The sequence below is a fragment of the Dipodomys merriami genome, unplaced genomic scaffold (genome assembly GCF_024711535.1).
Source record: "Dipodomys merriami isolate MVZ:Mamm:240054 unplaced genomic scaffold, mDipMer1.0.p SCAF_1, whole genome shotgun sequence".
Classification (NCBI taxonomy): Eukaryota; Metazoa; Chordata; class Mammalia; order Rodentia; family Heteromyidae; genus Dipodomys; species Dipodomys merriami.
Genome location: NW_027202270.1, coordinates 1,288,964 through 1,303,114, shown reverse-complemented (window position 1 = coordinate 1,303,114; position 14,151 = coordinate 1,288,964). Strand labels below are relative to the sequence as shown.

General features: G+C 49.4%; 2 protein-coding genes across 2 annotated transcripts in view; both read right to left on the bottom strand.

Annotated features, from left to right (window-relative positions):
• Ndufa10 (NADH:ubiquinone oxidoreductase subunit A10) overlaps window positions 1-4,205 on the bottom strand; it is a 47,420-nt gene extending 43,215 nt beyond the window's left edge. The window contains exon 1 of the mRNA XM_070005821.1: window positions 4,091-4,205. Within this exon, the coding sequence (XP_069861922.1) occupies window positions 4,091-4,141 (51 nt within the window). The 5' untranslated portion in view covers window positions 4,142-4,205. The remainder of the gene's footprint in view (window positions 1-4,090) is intronic.
• Window positions 4,206-12,018: 7,813 nt separating this feature from the next.
• LOC138816741 (olfactory receptor 6B2) lies at window positions 12,019-12,957 on the bottom strand. Its single transcript, XM_070006823.1, has one exon. The coding sequence runs from the start codon at window positions 12,955-12,957 to the stop codon at window positions 12,019-12,021; it is 939 nt and encodes a 312-aa protein (XP_069862924.1).
• Between the last annotated feature and the right edge of the window lie 1,194 nt (window positions 12,958-14,151).

Sequence of the window (14,151 nt, the reverse complement as noted above, 5' to 3'; positions counted from 1 at the left end):
TAACTTGGACACCTTTTTAATCTGCTAATCTGTTTATAATGAGCTGACTCCTTCTTACCCTATGCTAGCTCCCTACAAACTGGTATAGTCTCTATCTGTGCACTGCTAAACCCTCAGGGCTAAACAAGTGTGCTGTGTTCAATGAAAACTGGATGAATAGGCAGATTTACAGGTGGGTGGGGGATGGATGGTTAAATGGATGGATGCAATGTTGGTGGACTAATGAGTGAAAAGATGGATGAATGGATGGATAAGCAGTTAAATGGATGGATGGAGATGAGGATAGATAGATAGAAGAATGGATGTCAGAGAAGAGAGGGAAGCTGGGTGACGGGGTGGCCCAGTCTCCTGAGCTAAGCCCTGCTCTACACATCCAGATAGATATTGTGAAGGCAGCTGAAAGCTAACAGACCTACAACAGAAGTGTAACACCCACATCCCACACGAGGAACGCCTACTACCCAACAGTGCACTGCAAACATGAGCACCACCTTCGTGCCTTCCTCCTTCCTGAAAACCACACCCACAGACTCTAACTCCCTGCCTCTCTGGACAGGACATCCATTCCCTCCCCAGCTCAATCACACCCTCACGCCTCTCATCCACACATGTTCACACCTCACCCACAAGACATGCTCACGCCTCTCATCCACACATGTTCACACCTCATCCACACATATTCACACCTCACCCACACGACATGCTCACGCCTCTCATCCACACATGTTCACACCTCACCCACACGACATGTTCATGCCTCTCATCCACACATGTTCACACCTTACCTACAATATGTTCACACCTCACCCACATGACATATTCACACCCCTCACCCACACAACATGCTTTCACCTCTCACATGACATGCTCACACCTCTCATCCACACACAAGACCCCTCCTCCTGGCCCATCCTACCACCCCCATCTATTCTATACACTGAAGTCAAAATCATCTCCCCACAAAATAAAAATTACCAAAAGAGGGCAGAGGAACACTATTAAAAAACAAACTAGTGTTGGGAAGGTGTCTCAGTGGTAGAGTGCTTGTCTTGCATGCATGAGGCCCTGGGTTCGATTCCTCAGCACCACATAAGCAAAAAAAGCCAGAGGTGGTGCTGTGGCTCAAGTGGTAGAGCGCTAGCCTTGAGCTAGCACTCAAGCCCCACGACCAGTCAAAAAATAAATAAATAAATAAATAAATAAGGTCAATATATTTGACCTTTTTATATAACCTGTACGGATTGACAGCTTTTTTAGAAATTATTAAATATAACAATAGCCACATGAAAATGTTACATAGCTACAAAAAGCAAACAAAAACTTCACAAGAATATACTTTTCATGCATCAAATTGAGAAACGTTGACGCTCAGTGTTAGTACAGGACAGAGTGCTCACCCTTAGGAACTGCTAACAGGGATTAAAGCTAAGGGTCAAAAGGTCTAACATCAAGGACCAATCCCAAGAGAACAGACAGACATGCAACAATCTACTTATAAGGATACTCAATGAAATATGGTTTTCAGTATCAAAATATATCAATAGAAACCCTTAACTGTCCAATAGCAGAAGAATTTTGAAAACCAGGTCCTGGCTCACATACCTTCTTTTTTTGTTGTTTTTTTTTTACAGTGAAAGCAGGGGTTATACTGTGGGGGAGGGACATACAAAGCAACAAAGAAATAATCTTATAAATGCATTAGAAACAATCGCATGAAAGAAAAAAAATCACATACCTTCTAGGTTTGAAATACTTTGCAGCAGGGCCTGTTTGCTATTGAGACTGTGTACCAGCATACATGGTGGCAAGCTATTGAGAGTCTGTTGGTTGAAATTTTCAGAGCTTCCCTAAGGAAAGGGTTTGGGCTTCAACTAATGTTAAGTCTGGTGCCAAATTTCAGTGGAATTCAAATTCACACAATTTGGATTTAGAGGTTCTCCTAATACAGTAATCCTTAACTTTGTTCTATTAAAATTTGTTTCAAACAGCTACATTACTTGATTAAAACAATTAAAAATGAAAAAAAAAAGTTTCTGGCCAGGTATGGTATCATGTCTGCAATTCCAGCTATTTAGGAGGCAGGAATCAGGAAGTTCATGGCTCCAGGCCTCTCTGGGCATAAAAGTTATCAGGATTCACTCTCAACAAAGAAGCCAGGCATTATGGTTCACACCCCTACTCCCAGCTATGCATAGGCAGGAGGCTGGTCCTGGGCAAAAAATTATTAAGACCGTATCTAACATTTACCTATTGGTAAAAAGGGCTGGCAGCATGGCTCAAGTGGTGAAGTGCTCCCTAGCAAGTTCAAGTCTTGAGCTCAAACCTCAGGGGGAAGATATGTATATAGATAGATAGATAGATAGATAAACATATCTATGTACAAATATTTATATATACTGACATATCTCTATATATTGATATCTACATATCTATTTATATACATATTCTTATATCTATACAGATATAAATATCTACATGTCTATATCTCTCTATACATATTTACATGTACTTATATATATATATAAAGAGACACAACCAACTTACGGAATACTAAACATTCACTAAAGTAATAAAATCGTGTGTGTGCATGCACGTGCATGTGTCTGTACACACTAAGCAGCTAGATAATGCACATGGTGCAACAAAGCAAGTAAATAATATATCATGTGAAGCAAGTGCTGTGGAGAGAAAGGAAGCATGGCAGGACACACAAAATGAGTTTTAATATTGAAAGAGGAAGTGACATCTGAACAACCTGGAAGATCCTAAGGAACTGGCCAGGTGAACATCAGAGGAGGGACTTAAAGGCAGAAGTCCTGAGGCCAGGGCATTACACTGGTCCCAGAAGTTAACCACCATCTCCTTTGGGACACTCTGGGTGATGTACAAACCATCTTCCCAACTCGTATTTACCACATATTAGCACAGAGCAGATGCCCAGGAAGGCTGACAATAGCAACCAAGAGCTTCCTGATTTCCCCCTCTCATTAGCAAGTAATTCTTGAATATTAGAGTCTTAGCCAGGAACCAGTACTTCACACCTGTAAATCCTTGCTAGTTAGGCGGCTAAGATCTGAGGACTGTTGTTTGAAACCAGCCAAGGCAGGAAAATCTGTGAGACACTTCCTCCCCTCTACCAAAAAAAGCTGGAAGTGGAGCTGTGGCTCAAGTGGTATCCTTCACAGTATTCTATTGCTAAAATCAGAGCATAACTGATCTTTCATAACGAATTTCCTCAGTTATTTCAAGTCTCAATGTTTATAGCCTTTCCATCCTGCTCCTGGACTCACAGAAGTGATTCTGTACCCCTGTTAGTTGGTAGTGCCCAGGAGTAAACACACCGCTGCCAGTGTGTGCAGGGCCTGGATTACATAACTATTTTTCTCTCTTCTCTTTTCCAATTTACCTAACTACATTCATATGGCTCTGCATGTGCGTGTCCCAGGTCTGAGACGTGAACTAAGGGCGAGTGTTCTTTTGCTCAAGGCTAGCGCTCTACCACCTGAGTCACGGCAACACTTTTCTGCCCAGGCGGGCTTTGAACTGTGATCTTCAGGCGTCAGCTTCCTGAGTAGCTAGGATTACGGGCCTGGGCCACCTACGCCCGGCTCTTACGGCTTTGAACGGGGCTATTGCATTCCTCTGTTCAAAACCCAAGATCTCGGCGCGGAGGTCCAGCCCTTTACAGTCTGTCACTGCTGCTTCGCTCCACGGGCAGGCGAAGAAGCTGGGCAGGGCTGCGGTGGTCAGGGTCTCCCGCGGCTCCCCGCGGCTCCGGCCGTCCCCACGCCCCCACCCCGCACCCAGTGACGTCGCACTGTCCCCTCCCTTCCGAATCCGACCCTGCTGCCGGGCGCGTGGGTTCGCGGCCGCGCCCCGCTCCGCGCTCCGCGCTCCCTCAGGCCACCGCACCGGGCTGACTGGCTGCGAGCGGCCCAGCGGCGGCCCGGAGCCGAGCCGGGGGCCGGGAGGCGCGCGGTCCGCGGAGCCGGCGTGACCGAGGCCGGCCCCAGAGCGGACACCGGGAAGGGCCGCGCCCGAGAGGGGCAGCCCTGCGCCGCCCGCCCGCTCCCCGCGCCGCCCCGCTCACCCCGCGCGCCGCCGCCCGCGGCCGGACCAGCCTCAGGAGCCTCAAGGCCATCGCTGCGCGTCCGTTCGGCGCCGGCTCAAGGACCTGAGGGGACGCGGTCGCGACGGGGTCCTTTCCCTCATCCGGCGCGCCGCTGTGACGTCACGAGCAGGGTGTCCGCGGTGCCTGGAGAGATCCTTCGGAGGAGAGGCAAGGAGGGGCGGGGCGAAGAGAGGGCAAGAGCGGGGCCTAGGCGGCGCAGCGAGAGGCGGGGCTCGGGGAAGAAAGGGGCGGGGCTGAGAGGGGCGGGGCGCAGGAGGGAAGGGAGGGGCGCGGGGAAGGGGCGGGGAGAGGGGGAGAGGGACTAGAGAGCACCTGGACCCCTGCCATCCGCAGAGCAACCCGGACCCCGGCCACCTGGAGAGCACCGGTCACCGGGAGAGCACCCGGACCCCGGCCACCTGGAGAGCACCGGTCACCGGGAGAGCACCCGGACCCCGGCCACCTGGAGAGCACCGGTCACCGGGAGAGCACCCGGACCCCGGCCACCTGGAGAGCACCGGTCACCGGGAGAGCACCCGGACCCCGGCCACCTGGAGAGGACCGGTCACCGGGAGAGCACCGGTCACCGGGAGAGCACCCGGACCCCGGCCACCTGGAGAGCACCGGTCACCGGGAGAGCACCCGGACCCCGGCCACCTGGAGAGCACCGGTCACCCGGAGAGCACCCGGACCCCGACCACCTGGAGAGCACCGGTCACCCGGAGAGCACCCGGACCCCGACCACCTGGAGAGGACCGGTCACCGGGAGAGCACCCGGACCCCGACCACCTGGAGAGGACGCGGTCACCCAGAGAGCACCCGGACCCTGGCCACTTGGAGAGCACCCCGGATCCCTGCCACCCAGAGAGCACCCCGGTCACCCGGAGAGCACCCGGACTCCAGCCACCCAGAGAGCATCCGGACCCCAGTCCCCTGGAGAGCACCCCGGGCTCCGGTCACCTGGAGAAGACCCGGTCACCAGAAGAGCACCCCAGTCCCCTGGAGAGCACCCCAGACTCCAGTCATCTGGAGAGCACCCCGGTCACCTGGAGAGCACCCCGGTCACCTGGAGAGCACCCCGGTCACCTGGAGAGCACCCCGGTCACCTGGAGAACACCCCGGTCACCTGGAGAACACCCCAGTCATCTGGAGAACACCCCAGTCACCTGGAGAGCACCCCAGTCACCTGGAGAGCACCCCAGTCATCTGGAGAGCACCCCAGTCACCTGGAGAGCACCCCAGTCATCTGGAGAGCACCCCAGTCACCTGGAGAGCACCCCAGTCATCTGGAGAGCACCCCAGTCACCTGGAGAGCACCCCAGTCATCTGGAGAGCACCCCAGTCACCTGGAGAGCACCCCTGTCATCTGGAGAGAACCCCTGTCACCTGGAGAGCACCCCTGTCACCTGGAGAGCACCCCTGTCACCTGGAGAGCACCCCAGTCATCTGGAGAGCACCCCTGTCACCTGGAGAGCACTCCTGTCACCTGGAGAACACCCCAGTCACCTGGAGAGCACCCAGATCCTGGCCACCCGGAGAACACCTGGACTCCAACTACCCAGAGAGCACCCAGACCCTCTGAGTGAAGAGGGGAGACAGGAGAGCTGGGGGACGGGGCTGGAAATCAGGAGCCCCAGAGGTGTGGGGTGGTGCGCTGCACCCAGCTTAGACCCCCCCCCCGGGTCAGGACTGAGGGCCGGGCTCTCTCCCTGGGTCCTGGCAAGTCCCTTGAGTAGCACTGGAAAACACAGACCCAGCATGAGTTGAGGGGTGCTGAGCGCCAGCCCTCCTAGCCCAGGGCCCCGGAATCCGTGTGCAGTTCCCCCATTGTTCCAGTCCTGTGGAGAGGGTGTGGACGCCGCACTTGTGGGTACAGTACATTTAGATCAGTGTCTCCCCTCCACCAGCGGCCCTACCTCCTCACCCCTCCCGCCCTCCCCTGTCCCAGTTCCATTGCCGCACATACATACTGAACAAGGATGCTTGTTTTCTGAAGTCTGAACTTCTCAGAGCGTAAAATGGCAGGGATGCAGCTGTGAAACTAAGATCATTCTGCAGGTTTTCTATAATGGAGAATGACAGACCTGCAGGGTCTGGTTTGGGTTTTGCTTTTGCTCGTTCTCCTTTGCCTGTGGAGACCTGTGTGGGCCCAAGACTTCCAGCGCTTGGTGGTGTGGGGGCAGCACCTGGAGGCATCCTGCCTGGGACCCTGAGATCTGGGGGTGGGGCCGCCTTCCCTCCCCTCCAGCGGTGCCCTCCTCCAGCACCAGACCCCTGACCCATCCCAGGCGTGGTGGTTCTGTGACCTGGCCTTCCACACACACAGCCCTGGCCCTGCAGCTCAACAGTCACCCTTCTCCAAGTCCCCTGACTCAAGGTCTCTCTCTAATCACATCTCTAGAAAGTCTGGTGACCTTCCCAGTCCTTCCAGATTCTTCTGCCCACAGAGGATGGAGTTTTCACATTTTCTCCTCTTGTTTCCTGGCTGCATCTTACCTGTAGAGGTACTGCCTTATTCCCCAAGACAAGGTTCTGGCATTCGACAACTTTTTACTGATGAAGAGAGATACAGAGACAGAGACAGACCTGCCCCAAGATGCAGAAAGTAACACCAAGTTCAGACATCTCTGTGGTAAGGCCAGTTGACCCCCCTGCCCCATGGACGTTGTGTCCCTCGGTGTATGGGCATTCTCTCCTCTGCTGGCACACTGCCCACTCCTCCCTGGGGGCCTCGCCCAGAGCTGGGCTGGAAGAAGCCCTGGCACTGTCTTAACCACTGTGGGGGAAGGGGTGTGGTCATGGGTCATCTTCCAGTTGGAGTTCTGATGTACTTCTAGTAAGAGTTTTATAACTAGAATAGACCGAGCTGTGCTCCCAGGCTGTGAGACCTCTCACATAAAACCCTAGTGATGCCGGCTGCGGGTCCTCACTGTGGCCCGAGCAACGGTCCTCTCCGTGTCCAGAGCAGAAAGGAGTGGTGCCCACAGCGGGGGAGGGGGTGCACACGGAGCAGAGGGGGCAGTGCACAGGGAGCAGCAGGAGGGGGTACTGTGCAGAGAGGAGGCGAGTGGTGTGCTCCTGGGAGTCTCTTCTAATGAAGCTCCAATTATAAACTCATATATGTCATTCTGTCCATTTCAGCTTGAGCAATCACTGGACCGGAGTAATGAAAATACATAAGCAAATTCAATAGTAGTGAACAGAGACAAAACCTGATAGCTATCAAAAGAAGCTACCTGTAAGCAGCAACTTAGAAGCTGATTTACTGGGCCTATGATCTAAACTACAAGCTATAGCCCCAACTACACACACACACACACACACACACACACACACACACACACACACACTAATATCTGTCCTTTGATCTGAGCCATTCCCTCCAGAGGTCACTTTACAATTACCTTAGGCTCCAGGAAAGACAGGATTTACCACTAATAAACACGCCACAAAAGGCAAGTGAATTGTCTCAGACAATTTTATCTCCTTAGCTAGTGGCAAAAGGCAAAACTGCAACCAAGAAGCGGAACGGCTCAGGAAGCCAACTACCCTCTGGTGGAAGGGGTAACCACTGCTCAGGAGCTCCTTCAAGGTCAGAGATAGCCCAGGTCAGCGAGGCCACACCTGTGACTTAGGGCCATCTTAACCGTGCATACCATCTTGACCTCACCCCAGGTTTCTGTTTAACCTGAGGCCAATGCCTGGACCCCTGAAAATGGCTGGACTGAAATGCTGCCTTCTCCTGGCCACCACGTAGTAAATATTTCCCTGTCCTCCCCCATATCTGTTTCTTTGACGTGGGGGTGAGGTGCTGACTTACCAGCATGAGTTACCTGGAGTTCTGCCAGGGATCTAAAAACCCAGCCTCAATACTTTTTCAATGATAGTGACAAAGCTTCTAGATGTACATACAACCACATAACAACTATAATCACAGCGTGAGAATCACATACAATAGTATTCACTCTTACATAGTGAACTTTTTTATAAAGCACGGTCTCCCCAAATCATATTCCTCTCAAGTCTCCATGTGAGATACTATATAATACCTGATATGTGAGGAATAGCCATGAAAAGGAAACAACACAAGTCTCACAGTAACAGAAGTTGAGTGTGTGCACTGGCTTCAGGTATGGTGTGATCGAGACCTCAGGCAATATTATCTCAACCCACTTCTCACTGCTGGTCCCTTGATAACTTGTGTCCACCCAAAAACCTGCACATAATGTTCATCGCCATTATATTTACAATAGCCAATGCTTTAGATTTCCATCACTGCAACACAATATCTGAGCAAAATAACTCTCCAGAGAGAGGATGTCTTTTTGCTCATGACTTCAGACCATCATAGCAGGGAAGGTATGATAGAGAGGAAGTGCTCACATCACAGCAGCTAGGAAGCAGGGGTGGGGGAGGAAAGGAGAGGGAGCTGCACTGCTGGGCTCTCTCCTCTGTTCCCATTCACTCCACGCAGACCCCAGCCGAGGGAAGGTGCAGCCCAAACTCAGGTGGGTCTTCCCCCTGGGTCAATCCTCTCTGGAAACGCTGCACACACCTCCCTAGAGACGTATTTAACAAATAATCTCCTCCACACTTTGCAATCTATGTAAGCTGACAAGATCAACCATCACAGGACTCCCTTTGGGCAAGAGGCCAGGCAAGTTCAAAGCCACTATATAAAAGTCTCAAAACAACAAAAGAAAGATTAAACCATCACAACTAAAAACTAAAGTGAGATCGGTTGATTAAACCAACTTGTGTAACTGTAACCCCTCTGTGCAATTACATTTTTAAAAAGAATTTTTTAAAAAGTAAGGTGCTGATTTCTGTTTTCACCACTTAGTTGGAAGGGCACTGGAACTTCTAACTCAAGCAGTGAAGGAAAGTGATTGGAAAGGAAGAAATAAAACTGTCCTTCTCTGTAAATATGACTGCTTTTGTAGAAAACCCAAAGTAATCTACAGAAAAGGTCCCAGTACTAGTGAATGAGTTCAGCAAGAATGCAGGATCCAAGGTAAATTCACAAACTCACAGCACACACAGCATGGTGTGGATTAACAAAAAACCACTAGAAAAATGAAAGATGTGATACTATTTATAGTTATTCCAAATCAAGTGTAGTACTTGGGTTGCAATAGAGGAAAACACACAAGTATAAAATGCTGGCATGAGAAATCAAAGATCGCAAGACTTGCAGACACTAGCTGTGCTCTTGGATCAGCGCACGGAGACGTGGTCAGTTTTTCCCAAGTTGAGCATTCAGGGACTGCCTATCAAAATCTCACCAATGGTTCCCTTTTCAGACATCGGTCAAGTGTGTAAGATTTTGGTGGAAATGTAAAAACCATAGATTAGCCACAATAATTTGCAAAAACACTAAAGCCAGAGGAATCGTTCTTCCAAGGTTAAGGTTTATTATATATGACAATATCAGTTAAGAACATGTAGTTTTGATTGATGGAGTCTGTGGTGTTGAGTGGCACACAGGTCAATAAAACAGAGTGCGGCACCTGTGTTGATCAGCACAGATATTCTCTACTGATGTCTAATGGCAGGGCAAATGTGATTCAATGAGAGACGGCCCAGGAGCAGCTGCACAGGCATTGGGAAAGTGGAACGCAATAAAACTTCATCTGTAAAACTAACTCTAAGTGGACCAGAGACATAAATTTAAGAGACAAATAGGAGGCAAACATTAGGCTTAGGGAAAGAATTCTTACACCTGACATTGAGAGCCCAATTCATTCATAGTGAGAAAAATTGGACCTTACTAAAAAAATTGCTGTGAGGAATTCTTCACAGACAAGCTACAAACAGGGGCTTGCATTTGGAACACATAATGCCTAAAGAACTTCAAAAACAGAACACTGGGAAACAGATTGTCCAAGCAGGAAACGGGTAAAGTACGTGAGCACACATTTCACTGACGAGGTTTTATAAGGCTATAGAAACATGGCCAGCTTCATTAGCTGCTGAAGAAATGAAATGAAATCCACAATGAGATATTGGTACCCACTTGTGAGAAATACTAGAATGCAACTAAAGGTAAGAGGCAAATGCGGGAAGGGATGCCAAGAGGTCAACTGATTTGCCATGTCTTGTGAGAATGCAAAATGGCACAGGCACTAGAATTCAGCAGTTCCCTTTAAAACTAAACATGGACTTGTCCATCCTACTATTGGGTATTTATCCTAGAGAAAGGAACACTTCGGCTCTCTAAGACACTTGTACACAAACGGTCACAGCTCCTCCATTCCCAGCAGCTGGAATGTGGACGCATCCACCTGCCCTTAACAGGTGACTGGATCCACAACCCTTGGCAGCCCCAGGCCATGGTGACAGCAGTGTGGCCCCAGGACAGGAAGTGACAGACAGAGACACATGGGAGGGACTGGGGCCCTACCTCAGATGATGAAGTTACTCTGCCATTTGGTTTGTGCAAAGGATGACCCAGACAAGGGGAAAGTTCTGTTTTTAAATGACAGGTGTTGTGCTCCGTCAGATTCAGATCCTTTTACAGAAGAATGGGTCATCCAATACCATAAGTGCAAATCAATTTCAGATGGATTGCACATTCAGATATGAAAGATAAAGCAATAAAGCCTACAGAATGAAAAGGGAAGATCTTCCTGACCTTGGTGGTGGGGTGAACATTTCCTAAATGGAAAATTAACTACAAGTGGGAGAAGTGCAAACATTGGACTAAATAAATGAACTTCCCTTCTCAAAACACTAATATCCAGGCACTGGTGGGTCACACCTATAATCCTAGCTACTCAGAAGGCCAGAGAATCATGGTTCACAGCAGAAAAGCCCAGGACACTTTTATCTCCCATTAACCAGCAAGAAACCAGAATTTGAGGTGTGGCTTAAGTGGTAGAGAACCATCCTTGAGCGAAAAACCCAGGTGAAAGCCTGAGACCCTGAGTTCAAGCCCCAGTGCTGGCAGAAAGCAATGAAAACATCACCTGGAAGAAGCCGTTTACGTGAATCCAAAAAGGATTTGGATCCAGAATATATATGAACCTGTGTATGTGAAAGAGACCCTGTGTGTGAAGACAGGCAACACATGACAGGCACTGGAGAAGGCATGTGTACAAAAGGATAATAACGAATCATGTGAGAAGATGCCGCACATCGTTTATCTCTCTCTAGGAGAAATGCAAATCAAAGTCCTGATGGAACACCACTAGAAATGCAGAAGAATGTCAACAGTGAGATGTGCATGTGATATTACCTGAGGTGAGGCTGGGCCCCCATGGGAGTCCTGCCCTGCTGGTGGGAGGGTCAGCTGGTGAGTCCACATGCAAGAGTTCTGCAGGTTCTACTAAACCTGACCATACATATCCCCAATGCAGCATTAAAATGTAATCGACATAGGTGCCTAGATGTAATCTAGATATGGTTCCTGATAGCTCAAAAAACGGTATAGATATTAATAAAAACTATTAGCCAGAATGCTTATAGCAGCATTGTCCACAATGCTGTCAATCAGCAATCATGTGCAGTATGTGTGTTACATGAATATATATTACACACACATATATAAATATATACGTATAAAATGTTGAACCACAGAAGCTGAACAGAAGAGCATACATGCTTTATGATTCACTCGCAGACCCCTCAAAGCACCCAAGCTACTGCCTGGCATTGAATGTCAGGGGGCTTCTCCTGGGGCAGAGAGGAGGGCAGGGCTGGGGCAGGAAGGGGACCTCAGGCTCCTGATCCATCCCCCAGAGGCCTCCCTGGGTGGTGGTCCTTTGCTGACCAGGTGTCAGGGTGGAAGCTCACCCTTGGGGATGGGTCTACAGGTGCGTTCAGTTGAGCTCAACCACTGGCAGAGCACTAGGTGCTCTATGAGATTGTTTGATCACTACAAATGAAATTCTGGGCCCATCATGATCCTAGTGTGGAGGGGCACCCAAGCCCAGAACCTTCCACAAGGAGTCTTTGAACTCTGTGTTCCTCAGGCAGTAGATCAGGGGGTTAATCGTGGGTGTGAGGACAGTGTACACTGCAGAGATGAGCTTGTTGGAGCTACGTGTGTCGATGGCCTGGGGACGAACATACATGAAGATCATGGCCATGTAGAAGATGGTGACGACGGTGAGGTGGGAGGCACAGGTGGAGAAGGCTCTCCAGCGGCCTGTGGCCGAGGGGATGCGCAGAACGGCCAGGGTGATGTGTCCATAGGACAGGATGGTGGCCACGAGAGGGAACACCAGGATCATGAAGGCCAGGATGAAGTCCACCAGCTCAGCCGTGGAGAAGTCTGTGCAGGCCAGCTTGAGGATGGGTGAAATGTCACAGAAGAAGTGATTCAGGACATTGGAGCCACAGAACGTGGCACTGGAGATGAAGTAGACCTTGATCACAGAGATGGTGAAGCCACTGGCAAAGGAGAAGGCCACCAGTTGGACACAGAGCCCCGTGGTCATGATGACCTGGTAGCGCAGGGGGTGGCAGATGGCCACGTAGCGGTCGTAGGCCATGGAGGCCAGGAGCACGCACTCGGTGCACACCAGGGAGCTGAAGAAGTAGAGCTGAGTCATGCACCCGACAAAAGAAATGTGTTTGTGCTGCAGGAGGAAGCCGTCCAGCATCTTGGGGATGATATCTGAAACGTACCAGATCTCTAGGAAAGACAAGGAGCCCAGGAAGTAGTACATGGGCCTGTGGAGGGAGGTGCTTCTCCAGACAGTGAGGATGATGGCCAGATTTTCCACCAGTACAAAGAGGTAGGCGAGCAGGAACAGGAGGAAGAGCAGGAGCTGCAGCCTGGGGGCCGTGGGGAAGCCCAGCAGGATGAAGGTGCTGACCCTGGTGATGTTCTCCCCCCTCATCCTTCTGTGCCTGCAAAAGACCAACAAGAAAGTGGAAAGGCCAGAGGACAGCTGAGGGGAGAAGGTGGAGCCGGCCCTGGGGTGAGCTCAGCACACAGAATGTACACCTGGCTCTCACAAGCCACAGGGGAATCTCTCAATTCACCTAGGCCAGGCTTACCCAGGAAAGTCCTGAGTGCTCGAGTCAGGTATAATGAAGAAGAGGGAAGGAGGATGAAGGACAGGCCAGGGAGCAGACTCCAGAATGTAATCAGAGGGCTGGGCACAGCCATTAGACGAGGAAGCTGACTCTGCTCTGTTGCTGGGGTCTCGGTTTTATCTCCCAAGAGAGACCCGCCAATAGCCACCACCAATACATACTTTAGCACTATTAAATCATTTTATTTACAAATTTCCTTGAGTTAGGGGTGGAAGGCTGGCATTATTATCACCCCTTAATAGATCATCCAGGCAAAAGTGAAGAAATTTCAGAGGTAAATAGCTACACTGACCATCTATACCTAATAGACAGCTACAGATTTTTCCACTCAGCAGCATCAAAATATACTTTTTTTCCAGCAGCCCATGGAACATTCTCCAAACCAGATAATATCCTAGTTACAAAGCAAAGCTCTGTAAATTAAAACAATGAACTCCCTCCCTCTATCCTGTCAGACCACAATGTAATAAAAGTAGAGCTCAACAGCAAAAACCATCACAGGAAACACTCAAACTCATGGAAACTAAACAATTCATTGCTGAGTAATCAGTGGGCCATTGAAGAAATAATCAAGGAAATTAAGGTGTTTTTGGGATTCAGTGTAAATGAAGACAGAAAATACCAACTCCTTTAGGATACAACAAAGGCAGTACTCCAGAAATTTCATATCCTTAAGTGTTTTCATAATCAAATTAGAAAAAAATCTCTAATCAGTACCCTAATGCTTCAGAAAAACCACAACAATGCAAAACATTTCACAAACAAGACAAACCTAAACCCAGTACATGGAAAGAAATAGAAAAATTAGAGCTGCAATAAATGAATTAAAAAGTAAAGAAAAAATACATAGAATTAACAAAACCAAAAGTTGGCTCTTTGAAAACATTAAGAAAATTGACAGGCCCCTAGCAAACTTAACTAAGTAAAACACACTCTAATAACTAAAACTAGGAGATGAAGGAAATATCACCACAGACTCAAGAAAAAATTCAGAA

Excerpts from the sequence above, each read along its gene's own strand:
- LOC138816741 (XM_070006823.1), bottom strand. The coding sequence starts at position 12,957 with ATGAGGGGGGAGAACATCACCAGGGTCAGCACCTTCATCCTGCTGGGC.